This window comes from Ahaetulla prasina, chromosome 5, assembly GCF_028640845.1.
Source record: "Ahaetulla prasina isolate Xishuangbanna chromosome 5, ASM2864084v1, whole genome shotgun sequence".
In the NCBI taxonomy this organism is placed as follows: domain Eukaryota; kingdom Metazoa; phylum Chordata; class Lepidosauria; order Squamata; family Colubridae; genus Ahaetulla; species Ahaetulla prasina.
This window is the reverse complement of record NC_080543.1, coordinates 48,849,431-48,869,734: the sequence shown is the minus strand read 5'-3', so window position 1 is coordinate 48,869,734 and position 20,304 is coordinate 48,849,431. Positions and strand designations below refer to the sequence as shown.

General features: G+C 35.1%; 1 protein-coding gene across 8 annotated transcripts in view; it reads left to right on the top strand.

Moving 5' to 3' along the window:
- The window catches only part of ROBO2 (roundabout guidance receptor 2), a 668,594-nt gene that overhangs the window by 272,893 nt on the left and 375,397 nt on the right, over positions 1-20,304 (top strand). For 6 of the 8 annotated variants that reach the window (XM_058184861.1, XM_058184864.1, XM_058184867.1 and 3 more), the window contains one exon: positions 6,665-6,991. In XM_058184861.1, coding sequence (XP_058040844.1) covers positions 6,665-6,991 — 327 coding nt within the window. Of the gene's footprint in view, positions 1-6,664; positions 6,992-12,123; positions 12,364-20,304 lie in introns of those variants that run through there. The other 2 variants (XM_058184868.1, XM_058184869.1) reach the window with 2 other exon arrangements.

Here is a 20,304-nt window from a genome sequence, read left to right as displayed (position 1 = left end):
GTGTCAATTTTTGTGGCTGGGACTCATTTGTTGACCAAGGCTGGTTTCCAGATGTCTGGTAGGTGGGAGATGTCGTCCCGTTTATTCATATTGTGGGGGTGTTTCTCTATTTCAATGGCTTCCATAATTATTCTCTTGTTCTAGTGTTCAATTTTGGAGATGAATTTGGTTCCTTCAGAATCAATTTCGTGTCCTGTGGTTTTAAAGTGCTGGAAAAGGGAGGAGGTTTTTTCTTCTTTTCTGACTGTGTTTTTGTGTTCTGCGATGCGTGCATTTATTCTCCTATTAGTTTGTCCAATGTATGTGGCTGGGCACATTTTGCATGGTATTTCATAGACTCCTTGGTTTTCTAGATGGATCTTGTCTTTGGTGTTTCTTAAGATGTTGGCTATTTTTTGGACTGTGCAGAAGGCTATCTTGATGTTGTGTTTGTGGACAATTTTGCTGATTTTATATATGGTGCCTTTGATGTACGGGAGGAGGGCGATGCCGTTGTCTTGTTCTGTGTCTTGGTTCTTGGGCGGTGTCTCCCTTTGGATTAGGTTGGTAATTGTGTTTCTTTGGTATCCGTTGGAGATTAATACATTTCTGAGAGTGTGTAATTCAGTTTTCAGGTGGTCTTTGTCGGCTAGGCGTTTGGTCCTGGAGATGAGAGTCTTGGCTATGGAGCTGATCTGTGCAGGATGGTGATGTGATTGTGCGTTTAAGTAGCGGTTGGTGTGTGTTTTTTTCTGGTAGATGGTGTGTCCTAGGGAGCCATTGGGTTTTTTGTAGATTAGGACGTCCAGAAAGGGGAGTTGGTTGTTAGCTTCTATTTCCAGAGTGAATTGTATTTTGGGGTGTAGGCTGTTGAGATGTGTGAGGAAGTTGTCCAGTTTCTCCTTTCCATGTGGCCAAATTACGAAAGTGTCATCTACGTATCTAAGCCAGAGTTTGGGTTCGAGTTCAGATTTATCTAAAGCGTTGGTTTCAAAGTATTCCATTATATAGCTTTGCGATGACGGGTGAGAGGGGTGATCCCATGGGTGCGCCTTCTATCTGTTTGTATCTTTGTCCGTTATGGATGAAGTATGTGTTGGTTAGGCAGTGGTTGGTTAGATCTAGGATGTATTTGGGGGGGTTGTATTTGTTTTGGATAGCTGTGAAGGCTTCTTTAATACACACTTTGGTGAAGAGGGATATGACATTGAAGCTCACGAGTAGGTCGCTGGGTTGTAGGTTTTGTTTCTTTATTGTTTCTATGAAGTGGAATGAGTTTTGTACGTGTGAGGTGATGGATTCTGCATAGGGCTGAAGTTGTTTGGCAAGGAATTTGGCGAGATTTTGTAGAGGTGAGCCTATGGAGCTGACTATGGGTCTGAGTGGTGTTCCTTCTTTGTGTATCTTGGGGAGACCATAAAGCTTGGGGCATCTGGAAGATTTCTCTCTGGGGATGATTCTTTGCTGGATCTCTTCACTGATGGGGGAGGCTTTTATTTTGGATTTGGTGGTTTTTTTCCAGGTAGGTGGTGGGGTCCGTGTTTAGAGGTTTGTAAGCGGGGTCTTGGAGTAGGTTGGATAGTTTGGATTGGTAGTCAGATGTATTCATCACCACTGTGGCGTTGCCTTTGTCTGCTGGGAGAATGATTATGTTATTGTCTTTCCTCAAGTTGGTGAGTGCTTTTTGTTCTTATTTGTGTAAGTTGCTTCTGGGTGGGTTGCTGGAGCAGAGGATGTTGGTGACTTCAAGTCTTCAAGTATATATATATATTTGTTCTGCCAAAGACCTACATATATATACACACACGCACACGCACACACACACACACACACATATATATATACACACACACACCTATATACATATATACATATACATATACATATGTATGTATGTATGTATATGCCCTGTTTCCACCAAAATAAGACATCCCCTAATAATAAGCCCAATCAGACTCTTGAGTGCATGGTAATAAGGCTAAGCGCTTATTTCAGGGTTCAACAAAATATAAAACAGGGTCTTATTTTGGGGAAAATACGGTGTATATGTGTGTGTATGTATGTTTGTGTGTGTGTATGTGTGTGTGTCTGTCTATCTATCTATCTATCTATCTATCTATCTATCTATCTATCTACATAATAAAAGTTCTTTATTAAATTTATTAATAAATAATAAATTCAATAAAGAACTTACTCAGACAAAAACAAAATAATTACCAGCCAACAATCCAGATAATAATCAAAATATATAACATATATTTCAGCCCCTGATTATGACCTTGATCATGCTAGTAAACTAACTACTTTACTAACATGGGCAGCCTTATGCCCACATCCAATTATTTTTCTTGGTGACCTCAATTTACCTCATTAATCGGACCCTAAATGAGTGGTCTACTGAATCAATACATTCAACTGTATAATGCCGTCATTACTTTAGGACTTGATCAGTTGGTATCTAACAACACTAGATTCAACAACTGCCTCAATTTAATCTTCTGCAACAGTTTAAACACAGTTTATGACCTTCACTTTAAACAACCTTTTGGCAACAGTGACCACTGCATGATTGACTTTTGTCTAAATTTACATCCTTACAAGGAATCTCATAATAGGACTTCTAAATACAACTTTAAAAAAGCAAATTACGATGTCATAGCTGCACACCTTTCACATTTAGATTGGCAAATCCTATTCAATGACTGCTACACTGCTGAAGACTATTATAACATTTTTCTACTTGAAATACAAAGAGTCATTAATCTATATGTACGATTAGTAACATCCAAAGCTAAAAAGAACAAATTACCCATATCAATAAGGAAACTCCAATAAAAAAAATCCCTTTGGCGGAAAGGTAAAACTGGCTAACTTCAAAAACTGATATAAATTCATATGCCACCAAATAAAAACAGAATGTATCAATTACTACTGCAAACAGGAGGGAGAGTTGTTACACACAAAATCCAATCATGCCTTTTATAATTTCATAAATGCCAAACTTGAAGACTTAAAACCAGTCCACCTCTAAAAGGGCCAAATGGTGAAGATTGTAACAATGATGCCATTAAAGGTAATCTCTTCAATACTTTTTTCAGTTCAGTCTTTGTCAACAGCAATGGCATCTCCCCCTCATTTCCTAGTCATACCTCGTCCAATTGCAATGATCTAATCCACATTGATTTTACTGAAGATACTTCATAAGGGCACTACACAAACTAAAGCCATTTCTATCTATTGGTCCTGATGGAATATGTGCCTTCTTTCTTAAAAAGCTTTCCTCCGCTATTGCTGAACCTCTAAGCACCATCTATGAAGTATTTTTTAGAATGGACTCCTTGCTTGACATATGGTCATTAGCAACAGTCATACCTATCTTCAAAAAAGGTGACCCCGGCCTTGTTGAGAATTATAGATCAATCTCTCTTTGTTGTGTCACGTGTAAAGCCATGGAATTCATTATAAATCAATCCATCAACCTCCAGTTAGTGACAAATAACCTACTCTCTGATAAACAATTTGGTTTCAAGAAAAAATTGTCATGTAATCTGCAACTCATACAAAACATCTGGACCTCTCAACTCGACCAGGGCAAAGCAATAGATGCAATTTACATTGACTTCTGTAAAGCCTTTGATTCAGTAGTGCATGAGAAACTACTTCTGAAATTAAAATCTTATGGCATTTCTGGACCCCTACATAATTGAATAGTTGCGTTCCTGTCAAACAGGCAACAAGTGGTCAAAATAGGCAGCGCCCTGTCAAATCCTACACCTGTTAACAGCGGTGTTCCCCAAGGCAGCATTCTAGGTCTAACTCTCTTTCTGCTTTATATCAACGACCTTTGTGACTAAATTATAAGCAGCTGTGTCCTCTTTGACGATGATGTTAAACTATTCAACACGTCAGACAAATCTATTAGCCTTCAAAATGACCTTGACTATGTATCTGAATGGTTAGACAATTGGTAACTCCAAATCTCTGCTAACAAATGTTCAGTCCTGCACTTTGGCAATAGAAATAAGAACTTCAAATATTTGGTGGCTGGTAATGATCTAAAAGTTGACCCCACTCTTTCAAGGGCCTAGGAGTACTCATTTCAAAAGATCTAAGCCCCAGAGCTCACTGTAACATCATTGCAAAAAAGGCATTAAGAGTTGTCAACGTTATTTTATGAAGTTTTCTCTCTGGTAAGCTATACTTCAAACTAGGGCATACAAAACCTTTTCCAGACCTGTCCTTGAATACTGCTCACCTGCCTGGAACCCTCACTGTATTTGAGGCATCAATACATTAGAGAGGGTCCAGAGATATTTTACTAGAAGAGTACTCAAATCCCCTGCTTGAAATAAAAGTCCCTATACCACCAGGTTTGAAATTGTAGGCCTGGATAGCCTTGAACTACGCCGTCTATGTTCCAACCTAAGCTTAGTACACAAGATTATTTACCATAATGTCCTACCTGTTAATGACTACTTTAACTTCAACCGTAATAACACAAGGGCTATCAATTGATTTAAACTCAATGTAAATTGCTCTAATCTTAAGTGTAGGAAATATGACTTCTGCAATAGAGTAGTAAATGTCTGGAACACTCTCCCTTATCCTGTTATTAGTCTCTCTAATCCCCGTACCTTTCACCATAAACTGTCAACTGTGGATCTTTCATGTTTCTGAAGAGGTCCTTAAGGGGGCGTACATAGGCGCACCAGTGTGCCTACTGTCCCTGTCCTTCCGTTCCCAATTATAGGTAATCATTCTATGTGTTTATGGCTATGTTTAGCCAATTTATATTCTTTTTTGTGCCAGTTTTTTTCATATGTCTATGTCTATTCTGTTACTTGTTTTCTTGTTGACACATAAATAAATAAAATGAATAAATAAAAATAAACATCACAAATAAGGGTGACCCATTATTTTTCAAGGTGTTTCAAACTGCTATTATAATAGAATTTTTTTATTAGTCAAGTGTGATTGGACACACAAGGAATTTGTCTTGGTGCATATGCTCTCAGTGTACATAAAAGATACCTTCATAAAGGTACAACACTTACAACACTTAATGATAGTCATAGGCTACAAATGAGCAATCAGGAAACAATATCAGTATAAATCGTAAGGATATAAGTAACAAAGTTACAGTCATACAGTCATAAGTGGAGATGGGTGATGGGAACGATGAGAAGATTAATAGTAGTGCAGATTTAGTAAATAATTTGACAGTGTTGAGAGAATTATTTGTTTAGTAGAGTGATGGCGTTTGGGAAAAACTGTTCTTGTGTCTAGTTGTTCTAGTGTGCAGTGCTCTATAGCATTGTTTTGAGGGTAGTAGTTGAAACAGTTTATGTCCAGGATGTGAGGGTTCTGTAACAATTTTCACAGTCCTCTTTTTGACTCGTGCAGTATATAGGTCCTCAATGGAAGGCAGATTGGTAGCCATTGTTTTTTCTGCAGTTCTAATTATCCTCTGAAGTCTGTGTCTGTCTTGTTGGGTTGCAGAACCAAACCAGACAGTTATAGAGGTGCAGATGACAGACTCAATAATTCCTCTGTAGAAGTGAATCAGCAGCTCCTTGGGCAGTTTGAGTTTTCTGAGTTGGCGCAGAAAGAACATTCTTTGTTGTCCTTTTTTGATGACGTTTTTGATGTTAGGCGTCCATTTTAGATCATGCAATATGGTATAACCTAGAAATTTGAAGGTCTGTAGTGTTGATACTGTGTTGTGTAGTATTGTAAGAAGTGGAAGTATGGAAGGGTTTCTCTTAACGTCTACCACCATTTCTATGGTTTTGCGTGTGTTCAGTTCCAGATTGTTGTGGTCGCACCACAAGGCTAGTTGTTCAACCTCCTGTCTGTATGCAGATTTTTCATTGTCTCGAATGAGACCGATCACTGTTGTGTCATCTGCGAACTTCAGTAATTTAACAGATGGATTGTTAGAGATGCAGTCATTGGTATACAGAGAGAAGAGGAGAGCACACAGCCTTGGGGGAGCCCTGTGCTAATTGTACAGGTATCTGATGTGATACTGATGTGATTCTGCAAGGGATGATGTGATGTGATAGCAAGGCATATATCCTAGGTAGGGAGGACTATTGGTATCCAAGATTTTTTTACAAAAATTCTAAAATGTTTTAAAGCCAATTATTTCTAATAAAATTTCAAAAGAGTAAAGTAGACATATTTCTGCACAAGGATCTGCTTTATGATTAGTATTTTAAGGGAAGAAGGGTATATAGTAGTCAATGTTTATATAACTCTAAATATATTTTTCACATACTATCTTCATCTTTATTAAAAGAGCAATTATTTCTAGTCTCCCAAATGTCTGTTGAATTCATTCTAGAACTTCTCACTTCCATAGGAAATGAATAGTCCCACAAATGTAATAATTCAAATTAGTAGTGGGTGAAAAATGATCTGATTTTCAATGCGAAATTGAACTTTATTTATATAGACCAACCTTAAATGCATTGCATTGAAGAATGTGCGTATGATTTTATAAATACAATCTCTATGGGAAAGATGCTAAAATGTTCTCATGTGTTTTGTATGAATTCATTCAGAATTAATCTTTGGTGAATTCTGTGGGACATGCTTACATACAGAGTGTCTATGACTATTTCATTTATGAAAATTAAGAGTTTTAAAAATGTCCTACTGATTATTTTTTCTTTGTCATTAGGATCTCGTCTTCGCCAGGAAGACTTTCCTCCACGAATAGTAGAGCATCCATCTGATGTTATTGTTTCTAAAGGAGAGCCTACAACTTTGAACTGCAAGGCTGAAGGAAGACCAACTCCCATTATTGAGTGGTACAAAGATGGAGAGCGTGTGGAGACTGACAAAGATGACCCCCGTTCACATCGCATGTTGCTTCCTAGTGGATCTTTATTTTTTCTAAGAATTGTACATGGACGCAGGAGTAAACCAGATGAAGGAAGTTATGTTTGTGTTGCCAGGAACTATCTGGGGGAAGCTGTGAGTCGTAATGCATCTCTGGAAGTAGCATGTAAGTAATTCTAAACAACATCCAGACATTATGAAATATTTTGAATCATAGTGGAGAAATGTATACTTTCCACTATGCATTCCTAACTTTATTAATGTTATCCCAGTGGTGGGTTTCTATTGGTGGCTGTGGCGGGAGGCTTTGTCCACCCGCCCAGATGTCATCACGGACACTGCACATTTGCAGAAGTGCCACGCGCATGCGCAGAAGCACCATGCACATGCACAGAAATGCCATGCGCAGAAGCTTGCTCCTGGTTCCAAACCTGTAGTGAAGGTAAGAGGAACCCACTACTGTGTTATCCGTAAAGTTTATGGGACCATTAAAGGAAAGTATGCTTATTGTTTTGTTCATTGATATAAGTTTGTTAATGCTGTAGTCATGCCTAACCATTTATGCTAAGATATCAGTTGGTATTTCATTCTATTTTGCTAGTGAGAATTATTTCTGTTTTAGCAAATGTTTCATGAACAATGTTTTTTATGCTTTTAATGTCACTTTAACTCTTCAAATAAATTACAATTTTTTTATAACTATAAACTATTTATATTAATAAATCAAATATTCTTGTGATAATTTTATTTTCTTTTGCAAGTGTATTTAATGTCCATTTAAAGTTAGCTTCATTTGTGGAAATGAAATAATACCATATTCAAGATATAGTTTACAGAAATTACCACATTTGCTTCTGTAACAATGGGCTATGAATATTTCGTTATCTTAACAGGACTTGATCTCCTTTTATGCAAATGTAAATTGCTAAATATAAGTGAAATGATCATAAAAAATATATTGAAAAAGATACAGAGACAGAATTTGAATTTCATTTATCAGGTCTCTGCTTTGAAGGACTAGAGACAAGTCCTAATCTGGTTGACATTGCTTCTGATCTAGGCAGAGTTGGTTGTAGCACCAGAGATAGCAGCTGTAGCCCCAGCTGTTAAATTTGAGATAGCAGCTTGATCTATTGACCACTGCAAGAGAGGCTCTGGTCTAAATGAAAATTCATGAAAAATTGATGAAGTCCTGAGATTATTTTTTCTCCTTTCCTTTTTCACTACTATGCTACTTTAGTGAGAAAAGATTAAATGAGGTGTTGAATGTTTTAGCTGCAAGGAGGTTGTAGTTCAGAGGTCAGAAGTCACAAAGAAACTGATCATTTTCACTGTACCCTTTGGTTTAAATAAACCAGATCATTTATTAACTGGCTATGTACGTGTGTATATGTGTGTATATATGTGTGTGTATATTTATATGTATATGTACGTGTATGTGTGTGTGTTTCCAATTTATTAACTTTTCCAGAACAAGAAATTGATGTTGACAAAAATAATGATTGTATTCTAATTATTAACTTAGAAAAGAGAAGCAAGATTGAAATCTGAAATTGAAAGTAGTACTTTAGTTACTATATTCCAGAATATTTTAGTATTATTTATGGTCTTATTATTTGTGTATTATTTGAAATAGTAACATTTGAATTATTTCTTTAAAACCTAAAGTATTTTTAACATTTTTATTTGTAAGAATTATTTGAGAATTTAGCAATAATTCTAAAACACAAACCAGGTATTTCAACCCAGTATCTCTAACTCTGATTATCATCCACCAAGTTTATAATAAGGATTAGATTCTAAGATTTCTCTAAATAATACGAATTGTATCTAACCAATTTCAATGCAAATCACAGTTACTTTGATTAAATACTCATAAAATTATAGGGTCATTTTAGAATAACATTTATTTAGCAATTAAAGAATTGATTTTCCCTAAAAGTACATTTTTTCTCAGATTTGGAATGTAAACCATTTTATATCTGCTTTTTTTTAAAAAAAGAAACAAATCTTGTAAACAGTCCAAGCCCAAAGAGTCACATGGTGTTGCAACACCATTGCAAAATGGAATAACAAGCTGTACTATGAACTCTTGCCATTACATATAGTTTTCGACTTAACTACCATAATTGGGACCAAATTTTGCTCATTAAGGGATGAAGTCATAAAGCAAGATGTCATGTGATGACATTGCTTAGAGACCACAATCTTAGTAATGCTAATTGCCATTGTTAAGCAAATTTTACCAGCCAAGGACCCACCCTAATTCATGCCATTGTGGGCTTGGTCCCTCCCACCCAGATCTTCAGTATGGTAAAAGATTTGACTCCAAATACTGCCACCTGTCGATATCACTCTATCTGTCCTATTAGTTTCCATACATCTTATCTTTGTGTCATACTTCTGGGCCCTAAGAAGCTGGTTTTGGTTGTTATCACTACTTGCACATTCCTAAGAAAAATAATAGCTATTTTAAGGACTTGAGAACTATTATGTTCACAACCCTACATGCTTTGCAGTATCTTTTTACTTTATACTGCCTAGTTCAGACAGGTTCTGTGTTCATTCACTTTAATTTTTATTTGCCATGTTGAATATATGAGATGTTATGAGCAAAGAGAAATAAAAAAATATTGAAAGCTAGAAAATCTGTGACTTTATGGGACAAAACAGCTCTAAAATGCTAAAATATTTAAGTCATGATTAACAATAATTCCACTTCATTTAATAGTGATATAAAAGTAGTGTCTATTCTTTTCTTTCATCCTAAATATTAACAGCTATTAGACATTTATTTTTTTCCAACCACAAATACTGTAAAATAATTATTTTACTTAATTCAGTTTCTGCAAACTGTTTATGATATCATTTAATCAGGATTGTCTGTCAGTAACTGATTCTTTTGATTACTTGTAAGTTCATGCTTGTGCCTTCAGTGATAATTTATAGTCTTCTGTCAATCTTTTTTTCAGTTGCTTTTCATTTTTCCAACTGTCAGAATGTGTAGTAATTCTTGTCTTCACATTTATGAATCTAAAATATTTAAACATTTGTTTCATTTTAGTGCTTCCAGATGGTATTTTTCTTTTATTCCATCTGATATCTAATGATTTGTGTCTGAAGGTGTTCTTAGCCATTTACTCTAGTACCATAATGTGAAACAATTGATTTTTCTTTATTCAGCCATTCTGATGAACCAGCTTTGGCAACTGGGAAAACTATGGCCTTGACAATATACACTTTTATGGCAGTGTGATATCTCTGTACTTTATGATTTATCTAATTCTGTTGTAGTCTTCTTTCCAAATAGCAGCCATTTCTTTATTTCATCTCTCTGGCCACTATCCCTTTGAGTTTTGAAGTTGACAGCATAGACTTCTTCTATTGCCTTTCTATTCATGGTGTTGACATTGCCTAGTGACATAATCTGACAGAAAAATGCAAATATTTTGCTTTCCCGCTTTCAATAAAAGATTTCTTCCTTGCTTCCAGGTTTCAGAGTGGTTTTATTAGCATATCCAAGGTTTTGTTCCACAGAATTAATTCAAATTTCTATTTATTCTAGAAATTAATATACAGTACATGTATTTCTATATATAAGCCAAAGAAACAAGTCAACAGTATGAATCTTTGGAACATTCTTTTTTCTCTTTTGATTTATTGTGTTGATAAATATTATGTTTGTTTCTTTGTGGTCACCATAAAATTCTTCAATAGGCAAATGAGTTGATCTGGTACTCATGCTATTATCGTCAGTTCATTAGTATTGTACCTACTTAGAAACATTTGTATAATCAATAAAATCAATAATAGTATGATGGTTAAGATATGATAGTATGATAGAAAAACGGAGACTATGAGCTGTAGTGCTATTTTAGGCTTAAAAAGTGGCATAGAACTCTTAGGTGACTGTGCGAGTCACTCTTTCTCAGCCCAACCCACCTCATGGGGTTGTTGTGTGAAAAACTGGAGAAGGAGTGTTATGTATATTTATCCCCTTGGATTACAATAATATAATAGTAATGAAGGTGGGATTAAAAATTAAATAATAACTTTTATTAATTAAATAATTAAATTAAAGGAGTTATTAAGAAAATTACCCAGCATAGAACACAACAAAGAAATGTTGTTGCAATGGCTAAGCATTATTTGTGAATCTTTATTGGCAAAATTACTACTAACATTCCTGATTTGCTGTTAGGGTTCTGATTTAGTTTATGCTTTCTTTTTATTCATTGCATTCAGGTTATTAAATCCTTTGGATTTTAGAAGAATCAGTCAATGAAAATACATTCCCCTACTGCCAAAATATTCTGAAGTGAAGAATTCTCTTCCTCAGGATTGTTACTGTCAGTTTCTGACTCTCTTTGACCCTCTGTTCACACTGGGACCAGAAGCGAAATATTTCTCTGCCAAAGAAAGGCTGTTTGTAACTTTAAATCAAGACCTTAAATAAGAAGTTGGTTTTTATATCTATTTTCATATTTATTCCCAGTAATTGATGGAAAGAATTATCTTCCATATGCTGATGCATACTTCAAAAATGAAGTTAATAGTATTGCTACCTGACAGAAATTAATGAAACTCACCATCAGGGTTGTAACTGGCAGTGCTAAATGACTCATTGAGATGGGCTAAAAATCATTTCAAAATGTATACAAAATATTACCAAAATAAAAACAATCATAATAAAAGAGAACAAGGACAAATATTGCAAAGGGTCTAGAATGTAATAAACATGATGGCTCAGACATTTTTCACAAGTATTAGGCCACATATTCCCCATCTTGTACCTTTGCATTTGATTCTGGTTTCCAGCATGAATTAGTTGGAGTGGGTGATAGTTTGTAATTAGAAAGCATATGTCAGCTTTTCTTGATACAAAACACATCTTTGATCAGAGACACAATAGGTCACCTTTCCTTACCTGCAAGGTAACTGTGAGAAAACATTACAGATTTTATAGAACTTGAGATGGGATGTGATGAGGTAAAACCATGAATGGAATGGAATGGAAATTTAAAATTGTTTTACTTATGGGCTAAATATGACACAAAGTCAGTATTCTGGGACTGTAGAGAAAGGCAGTCCCCCCAATAATGTGGGACTGTAGAGAAAGTTAGGCGCTATCACGGCATGATTATGCTATGTTAAAGAACTAGCAGAAACAGCTTTGATTTTGGTCTTTAAATTTTGCTGATTGATAGTTTTGTTTACATCTCTTTTGCTATGTATATGTGGCATAAAAAATAGGATGAACGAACATTGTCAACTATTTTTTTTTCATCAGCTACCTTAGAGTCCTCAGTTGAGATGACCTCTGAAGTGAATGGTGTGGTGAGTGATGTAGTTAATGAGATCAAATGACTTTATGACCTCAACCCCTTGTGGCCTTAGCTCTCCTCATCCATCTTCTTAGACCAACTGATTGTGAGGCATCTGTGGAAACAGGATTAAACAAGTGTGAACAAACAAGTTCAAGAGTCTGTTCCTGCCTTAACTCAGGACAGTAGAAATCTTGGAACTGCAGTGTTGAAGGTATAATATTTTGAATAAATAATTATTGTTATAAAAATGTTACAGCAGTTTACAGTAAGTTGCTTAGCAAGCTGTGGGATTTGATTTAGCCCTAGTGGGAGAGCATCACAGTGGAGCTGGTTGATCAAGTAACAGTAGATTCCATTTCCCACCCCCATCCTGCTCTTGCCCTCCCCATTTGTAATTGGATTTTAGTGGTTGGCATTAATTGTGTGTGTGGGTATACATGTGATTTTAAGCTGCCCAGAGATACCCTGTGGTAAGAGGGTCGACCAATAAATTTTGTAAATAAATAAATAATAAATAAATTTATTGTTATTCATGTAGCTAGTATCATAGTCCATTCTATAGCAGATAATGCATTTTTAAGAGAACCTTTCTTCTGTATATGAATTTACAGCTCAATATCAGTGTAAACTGATATTTGTTGTAGATTTATTTTGAACAAAAAAATGACAACATGGAATACAATGCATTGAATTGGCTACAACCTGTTTTTTTATTATTACTGCAGTAAAGGGGAAAGAGGGAAGGGAACGGAAGGGAAGGGTATGAATGTCTATGCTAATATTACTGTTAAATCTGTATACATGGGCATCTGATAAGGAAACAAATGATAAGACAGGTTTGAAAACACATAAATGCCACGTCTTATATGCTTGGAGGCATATGCAATAATGTGATGGTAGCATTTATGTGATATCATTTTGGCATCCTTGTGGTTTACCTATACCTATACATTATAGGTATCATATTATGATATTCATGCTTAGAAGTAAATAAATTATATTAAACTTAGTGGCCATACCTTTTATTAGAATCTGGTTCTAATAAAACAAAACCATATGGGCATATGGTTCTGAACTGTACTAAGCTTGTGCCGAATTTAGGAAAACTGTTAAGCATGATTGTCTTGTGAATTGTTTATTTATAATGAATGTCCCATATAAGAACTAAAAGAAGACTAAAGGAAAAAAAAATTAAATACATTCTAAATAATATTAACTGAAAAATTAACATTTACTAAAATACTTTTTTTCCAACATAAAGTATTTTTAATAATATTGAGTATTTTTATTCAGCAATTTCTCCCTTTCTGGATAGAAAGTAGGATACATTTTGTTGGCTACAGATAAATGTCATGCTTTCCAAATAAGGAATACAAGATATTTGATATAATGAGTTGTCAATATTTTAAGATGAAATGACCATTTATTCCAAGGTATGTGACATGGTAGTTGCTTTGTAGGGGGAAACAAGATAGAATTCCTCCTTTCTACAAAGAATTCCTCCTTTCTACAAAGCTACTGGTGGAGCAAATGGTTTTATATAGTTTAATAAAAACAGCAATAGGAGGCTAAGCATAAATAAGAGAAAAGGCTTAGCTTACCCTGCTAAGCATTTGTTCCCCTGAAGCTGTCATTATTTATTTTCAAGGTTTGGTATCAAAGATAGAAATATGATATATTACAATCTAAATTGAAAGAAGTTGTTTGTGTTCTGATTCAGTTTTTAATTGGTGATGATACTTCTTAGGTTCTGTGTTTCATTTTACCCTAATGGCAAATTATCTTAATAGATGGTCTTCGTGAATTATTCTAAAATGTCTTCAGAGATACTTAGGATAATGGCTATCCTCACATTTTGTTAAGTGCCAACTGAGGCATAAGGAACTTTTTATTAAAGGAAACAATTAAAGAAGAAGAAATATTATTATAGGAAATAAACTTGATGAAAACAATAAATGAAAAGAGAAATGAGGAAATTGGTGCATTAGAAAAAGGTAACATAGCCAATAAAGAACAAAATACAAAAAAGTATCTGAAGTGGTAATTGAATGGAATAACTCAGAAGTGTTTGTATCTATTCTTAACAACTTTTTAAAGTTCATTTCATAGTTTATTCCTCTAGTTCCAAGTCACTGAGATTCAGGACTTCAAAATGATTTCTGACATTTTTCTTAAAAATGAGGATATATGATTGGCTTACTTATTCCAGTTCAGCTAACTTTAAACTTACTTATTAGCAGTTAGTGATCTGTTCCACAGTTAGCCCTTGCCCATGTCTTTGCTGTAATAACTGAGCTCTTCCAACTTCTTCTACCATTAGTCAGTATGATGGATAAGCTTCAGGTTTCATCAATTAAGTAGTATTATGTGACAGGATCCAAGAAGTGTTTTCTCTCTGTAGTGATACCTGTCTTCTGGAGGTGGGGTGGATTATTTGGAGGTTTATATGGCTTCCATCCTGATGATAGTAAGAAGTCTGTTAAAAGCCATTCTCTTCCCAGATTTTTGGGACAGGATAATGGTTGAATCCCTGTTCTATGTATTTGGTACAGTATAGATGCTTGTTTTCAGACCATGTGTAACTTTTTATTTTGTTATATTGTGTCTTTTTTTTCAAAGCCACCCAGAACCTTTATGTTGGATGCCCACCACATTATACAAATAAATAAATAATCTTCTATAGCCTATGCTGTCTAAATCTTTCATACTTTTCTGCAATTTTGTCTGCAAAATTCCTGCAGGAGCCTATCAGCCCATTTTTATTCCTTGTGCCCATCTATTTCTGAGTTATTTCTATATACAATTATGAAATTACAATAATGACAATGTATATAACAGATATGTACACAAATGGAAAGGAGGAATAATGAGAACAATTGGTGTGTACTTATGAGTTACACTGATGCTGGAGTACTGTAAAGATTTTAAAAGATTTTAATGTACTTCTAATGTACAGTTAAAAGGTGGTCATGTTCTTGGGGTTATAAGCATTCTAATTTCTACTCAGTTGCATGATCGCATCTTACTTACTTTGAAGTGGAATTTGTTAACTATAGGTTCTCTTTAAACATCAGTTTGACTAATTTTCTCTTTATTAAAGTCTGTTTGCCCTCCCCCAAGTCTTATTTCTCAAACTCACAGAGATTAAAAGGTAAAGGTAAAGGTAAAGGTTCCCCTCGAATATACGTGCTAGTTCCTGACTCTAGGGGGCGGTGCTCATCTCTGCTTCAAAGCCGAAGAGCCAGCGCTGTCTGAAGATGTCTCTGTGGTCATGTGGCCGGCATGACTAAATGCCAAAGGTGCACAGAACGCAGTTACCTTCCGACCAAAGGTGGTCCCTATTTTTCTACTTGCATTTTTTATGTGCTTTCGAACTGCTAGGTTGGCAGAAGCTGGGACAAGTAACGGGAGCTCACCCCATTACGCAGCACTAGGGATTCGAATGCTGAACTGCTGACCTTTCGATCGACAAGCTCAGTGTCTTGCCCACTAAGCCACCGCTTAAATCATTTTAAAGCTTGTTTGTTTGTTTGTTTGTTTGTTTCATTTTAATGGTCCAGACCCAATGCAATATTAATTATAAATGTCTTTAATCCAACAATCACCCTATATCAACACATTAACATTTCATGTTACTTTTTTTAGTGGATTTTTTCCCAGAAATCTAAAGTTAAAGGGTATCTGCTGGGATGGGGATGAAGATTGTTTCAATTGGTGACAGCATTTAGCTTGGAGGTCCTCAGTGAATCTAATCTAGATGACATTGAGGATGAATTCACCTTCTAGGGCTGCAGAGGAACTTCTGTCGTAAACTATATATTAATTTCTGATGATTCTGTCCTGTAGTATTTAAACTTTATTATAGCTTTCAGCCTTGACAGTGAGCACTTACCATTTCTTTCAACTCTACAGAGTGAAATCAACCTCTTCAAATTATCCCTTATTTGATAGACACTTTGGGCCAATATGATTCACAGTGCTGCACTAGAAAGAGTTGAATCATTGCAGCTGCACCATTCAAAACATATTATTGGCACAACCAGAAATACGCATGACTGGTTTTTATTACTTTTCTGAAAATCACCATAAGTTTAACCAACCCAATCTTGCTGTTACTCTAACAACAATTACAAAAGTTAGTTCATTAAGGTCTGTATTTGAGTTATGACTGGTAATTTAAACCTACTATGTACAAAATCCCATTGTACTGTATAATTATTTTGCTCTTATGAAAAACATTTAATTTACTAAAAAAGTAAAGTGAAAAGATTCTGAGACACACAAAATAAAACTACTCTGTGTTTTCTCTCTCTCTTTCACAGAAATCCAAAATTAATTTCGCGGTTGAAATATTGCGAAGGCCTAAAGATATGATGTTTTCCAAAATTTGTGAAAAATAATCTTGATTGGTGGACCTGTGTATTACTCCTCTTATTTACTGCTATTAACAAGTGTTTATTGCTCCCAAAGAGTGGCCTAATTCTATCATTTTCCTAATATACAAAGAAGGCAATAGACAAAATCCTGTCAAGTATCATCCAATTAATTTATTATTAGCAAACTTTTTGCCTGACATCTATACTATAAAGTATTATACTGAATGTATTTAGAAAATATTTTGGCTTCTGAACAAACAGGTTTTTCGATCCGTCCTGGATCAGTGTTCTGTTTTATACATTTAGCTGAATAATACTCCAGCCCTATAAAAGACATCATTGATTGGTTAGAGTTTAGCTGCATTTTCTTTTCTTTTCTTTTCTTTTCTTTTCTTTTCTTTTCTCTTCTCTTCTCTTCTCTCTTTCTCTCTCTCTCTCTCTCTCTCTCTCTTTCTTTCTTTCTTTTTCTTTTTTGAGGTTAAATTGAGACTGTACTGTCTCAGAGTTTGACTAAAAATCTTGTGAGGAGTATCTCATTCACTTTGATAAGTTTTCCTCATTGCTGAAGAGGCAAATTGATTCTGATCTGGCCTCTAGAAAAGCATTCTCCCTGAGAGAAGGCATATCCTTTCACAAAGAAGATTTTTTATCTTGACTGAAATTAGTGTACTATCTATTATGGAGACCATAGGCTCCCATACAGTAACTATAATTAATTGAGGTTTTTTGTCTGTCTTTTAAATTGTGTACTGTGATTGGTCTCCGATTACAATTAAATTAATGTTATTTTATTGATCATTATTTGGATAGGGGAACAGTAGAAATGCAAAGGCTGTAGGATAGACAAATTAAATAATGATGATGATCATAGTTACCATCCTGGAAGAAGGCAGTGTCAAACCAATTTCTTATTGATATTAGGAAAACTAAATAGCTGCTTTTCATATATACTCACTAGTAATTCATCTCATCTCATAGGAGACTACTTTAAAAGTTATCAATATATAATCATCTCTATTTGCATTTAATAATGTTGGGACCAAAGGGGAAAAATGGACGAAGATGCATCACTATAATTATCTGTCATGTAGAATTCCTGAAAATGTATCATCTGAAATGGAATTATTACTTAAAAGAAGATAGAGAAACGTGGAATTTAAAAGATAAGGTATACTTTTGCTGTAAATCCAATGTTTAATGTCTAGCCAGAGGGTGGGATCCTTTGTTCAGTTTGAACATTTAAAATAGTAGATGAGATCACCAGTTTCAAATACTGTATATGTACAGCTTCTGTTCAACATGCACATTTGACCCCCAAGTGAAGGAGTAAATGAAAGCTGTTATTTAAAGTAATGTAATCAATTCAAAAATATTGAGCTAATAAAGTTATGCATCTTATTGAAAGATTTATGGCAACACATTGTGTTGCTACTGGGTTATTTGTGACAGGCAGATGCACAGTAACTTGATTAGAGGAGCCATTGTGATGACTTGTAACTACAAAAGAGAATAAAGCTTCAAAGCATTGTCATGGTCTATTCTGTAAAATGCATTCAGAAGATGATTTAAAGGCAGGAATGCTGTCATTAAACACGAGTTTGCAGCTGCCTATCTAGAGGTGATTAAAATTTAAAATGTCAAAATAAAACAAGCAAAAAAACCCCATGTCATTTAACTTTTCCTTCACAATTCAGACTTGTAAATTCAGAAAGCAGAACTAATACATAAATATTATTTTTTTAAAATAAAATATTCCTGTGCCTTAAATAGGAAGTTGATTTTAGACATGCACAAAAAATGGACCTGACATAGTAAAATCATTGTTGCTAATGCAAGATGTGCATGCTTTGTTGGTTGTTAGGTGTTTTTCTTCTTTACCATGTTGGCAATGACACCGAAGAGCAGCAAAAGGGCATTGATGCAATACCTGAGAAAAGCATTGATGCAATACCTGAGAAAATGCAGGAGAAACGCCTACAGTGGTAATTTCCTATGAACAGTATCCCACACTGGGGTCTGTGTTACCTTCTACTTTAATAGAGATGGCAAGTGCCCACTTGGAAGGCCGAAGCAAAGATGGCAAGACACAATAGAAGCTGATATGAAAATTGCCCAGTTAGAGCTGGATGCCATGTTTGATTGTGCAAAATAGCGTTAATCGACCCAAAAACTGGACCCTGCACCTGTGGGAATAACACTAGGAAGATGATGATGACTGTTGCTAGTACTTCCAGTAGTTCTGAAAAGTTCTATAAATCTCCTCCCTCCCACTCTCTCTCTCTTTTTTTCCCTTATATAGAGTTGGATAGAAAGTATCCTATGTCATAGACTTTGCCTTTGGTGTTGTGTGCAGATCATTTTTAGAGTGATACAGCCCCCCAATTTATTGAAAATAAACTGATTTGTTAAAATAGAATAGAATAGAATTGAATAGGATTTTTTTATTGGCCAAGTGTGATTGGACACACAAGGAATTTGTCTTGGTGCATATGCTCTCAGTGTACATAAAAGAAAAGATATGTTCATCAAGGTACAACAACATTTACAACACAATTGATGGTCAATATATCAATATAAATCGTAAGGATTGCCAGCAACAAAGTTACAGTCATACAGTCGTAAGTGGAAAGAGATTGGTGATGGGAACGATGAGAAGATTAATAGTAATGCAGATTTAGTAAATAGTTTGACAGCGTTGAGGGAATTATTTGTTTTGCAGAGTGATGGCCTTCGTGAAAAAACTGTTCTTATGTCTAGTTGTTCTGATGTGCAGTGCTCTATAGCGTCGTTTTGAGGGTAGGAGTTGAAACAGTTTATGTCCTGGATGTGAGGGATCTGTAAATATTTTCACGGCCCTCTTCTTGATTCGTGCAGTATACAGGTGCTCAATGGAAGGCAGATTGGTAGCAATTATTTTTCCTGCAGTTCTAATTATCCTCTGAAGTCTCTGTCTTTCTTGTTGGGTTGCAGAACCGAACCAGACAGTTATAGAGGTGCAAATGACAGACTCAGTAATTCTTCTGTAGAACTGAACCAGCAGCTCCTTGGGCAGTTTGAGCTTACTGATTTGGCGCAGAAAGAACATTCTTTGTTGTCCTTTTTTAATGATGTTTTTGATGTTAGCTGTCCATTTTAGATCTTGCGATACGATAGAACCTAGAAATTTGAAGGTTTCTACTGTTGATACTGTGTTGTCTAGTATTGTGAGAGGTGGAAGTATGGAAGGGTTTCTCCTAAAGTCTACCACCATTTCTACGGTTTTGAGTGTGTTCAGTTCCAGATTGTTTTGGCTGCACCACAAGGCTAGTCGTTCGATCTCTCGTCTATATGCGGATTCGTCATTGTCTCGAATGAGACCAATCACTGTTGTGTCATCTGCAAACTTCAGTAGCTTAACAGATGGATCGTTGGAGATGCAGTCATTGGTATACAGAGAGAAGAGAAGTGGAGAGAGCACACAGCCTTGGGGGGCCCCTGTGCTAATTGTAAAATACAATTGTAATTGTAAAAGACAACATAAAGGAAAAAATGGATTTTTATGACATTGTTAAGTGAAATTGGGCAACTTACTTCCTTTAGTTCCCTTTTGTAACCACAAATCTACATTCTGATAACAGCTGAACAATTGCTAAAAATAATTTGAGATAAGAAAAATTTGAATATTTTTAACATAAATCCTAATAAAATTTAAAATATACATAAAAATACAATTCATAAGAGTGTTTTATTTCATTTCAGTGTTGTTTTGTTGTTTAGCTTTAACCATTGTTCTCATT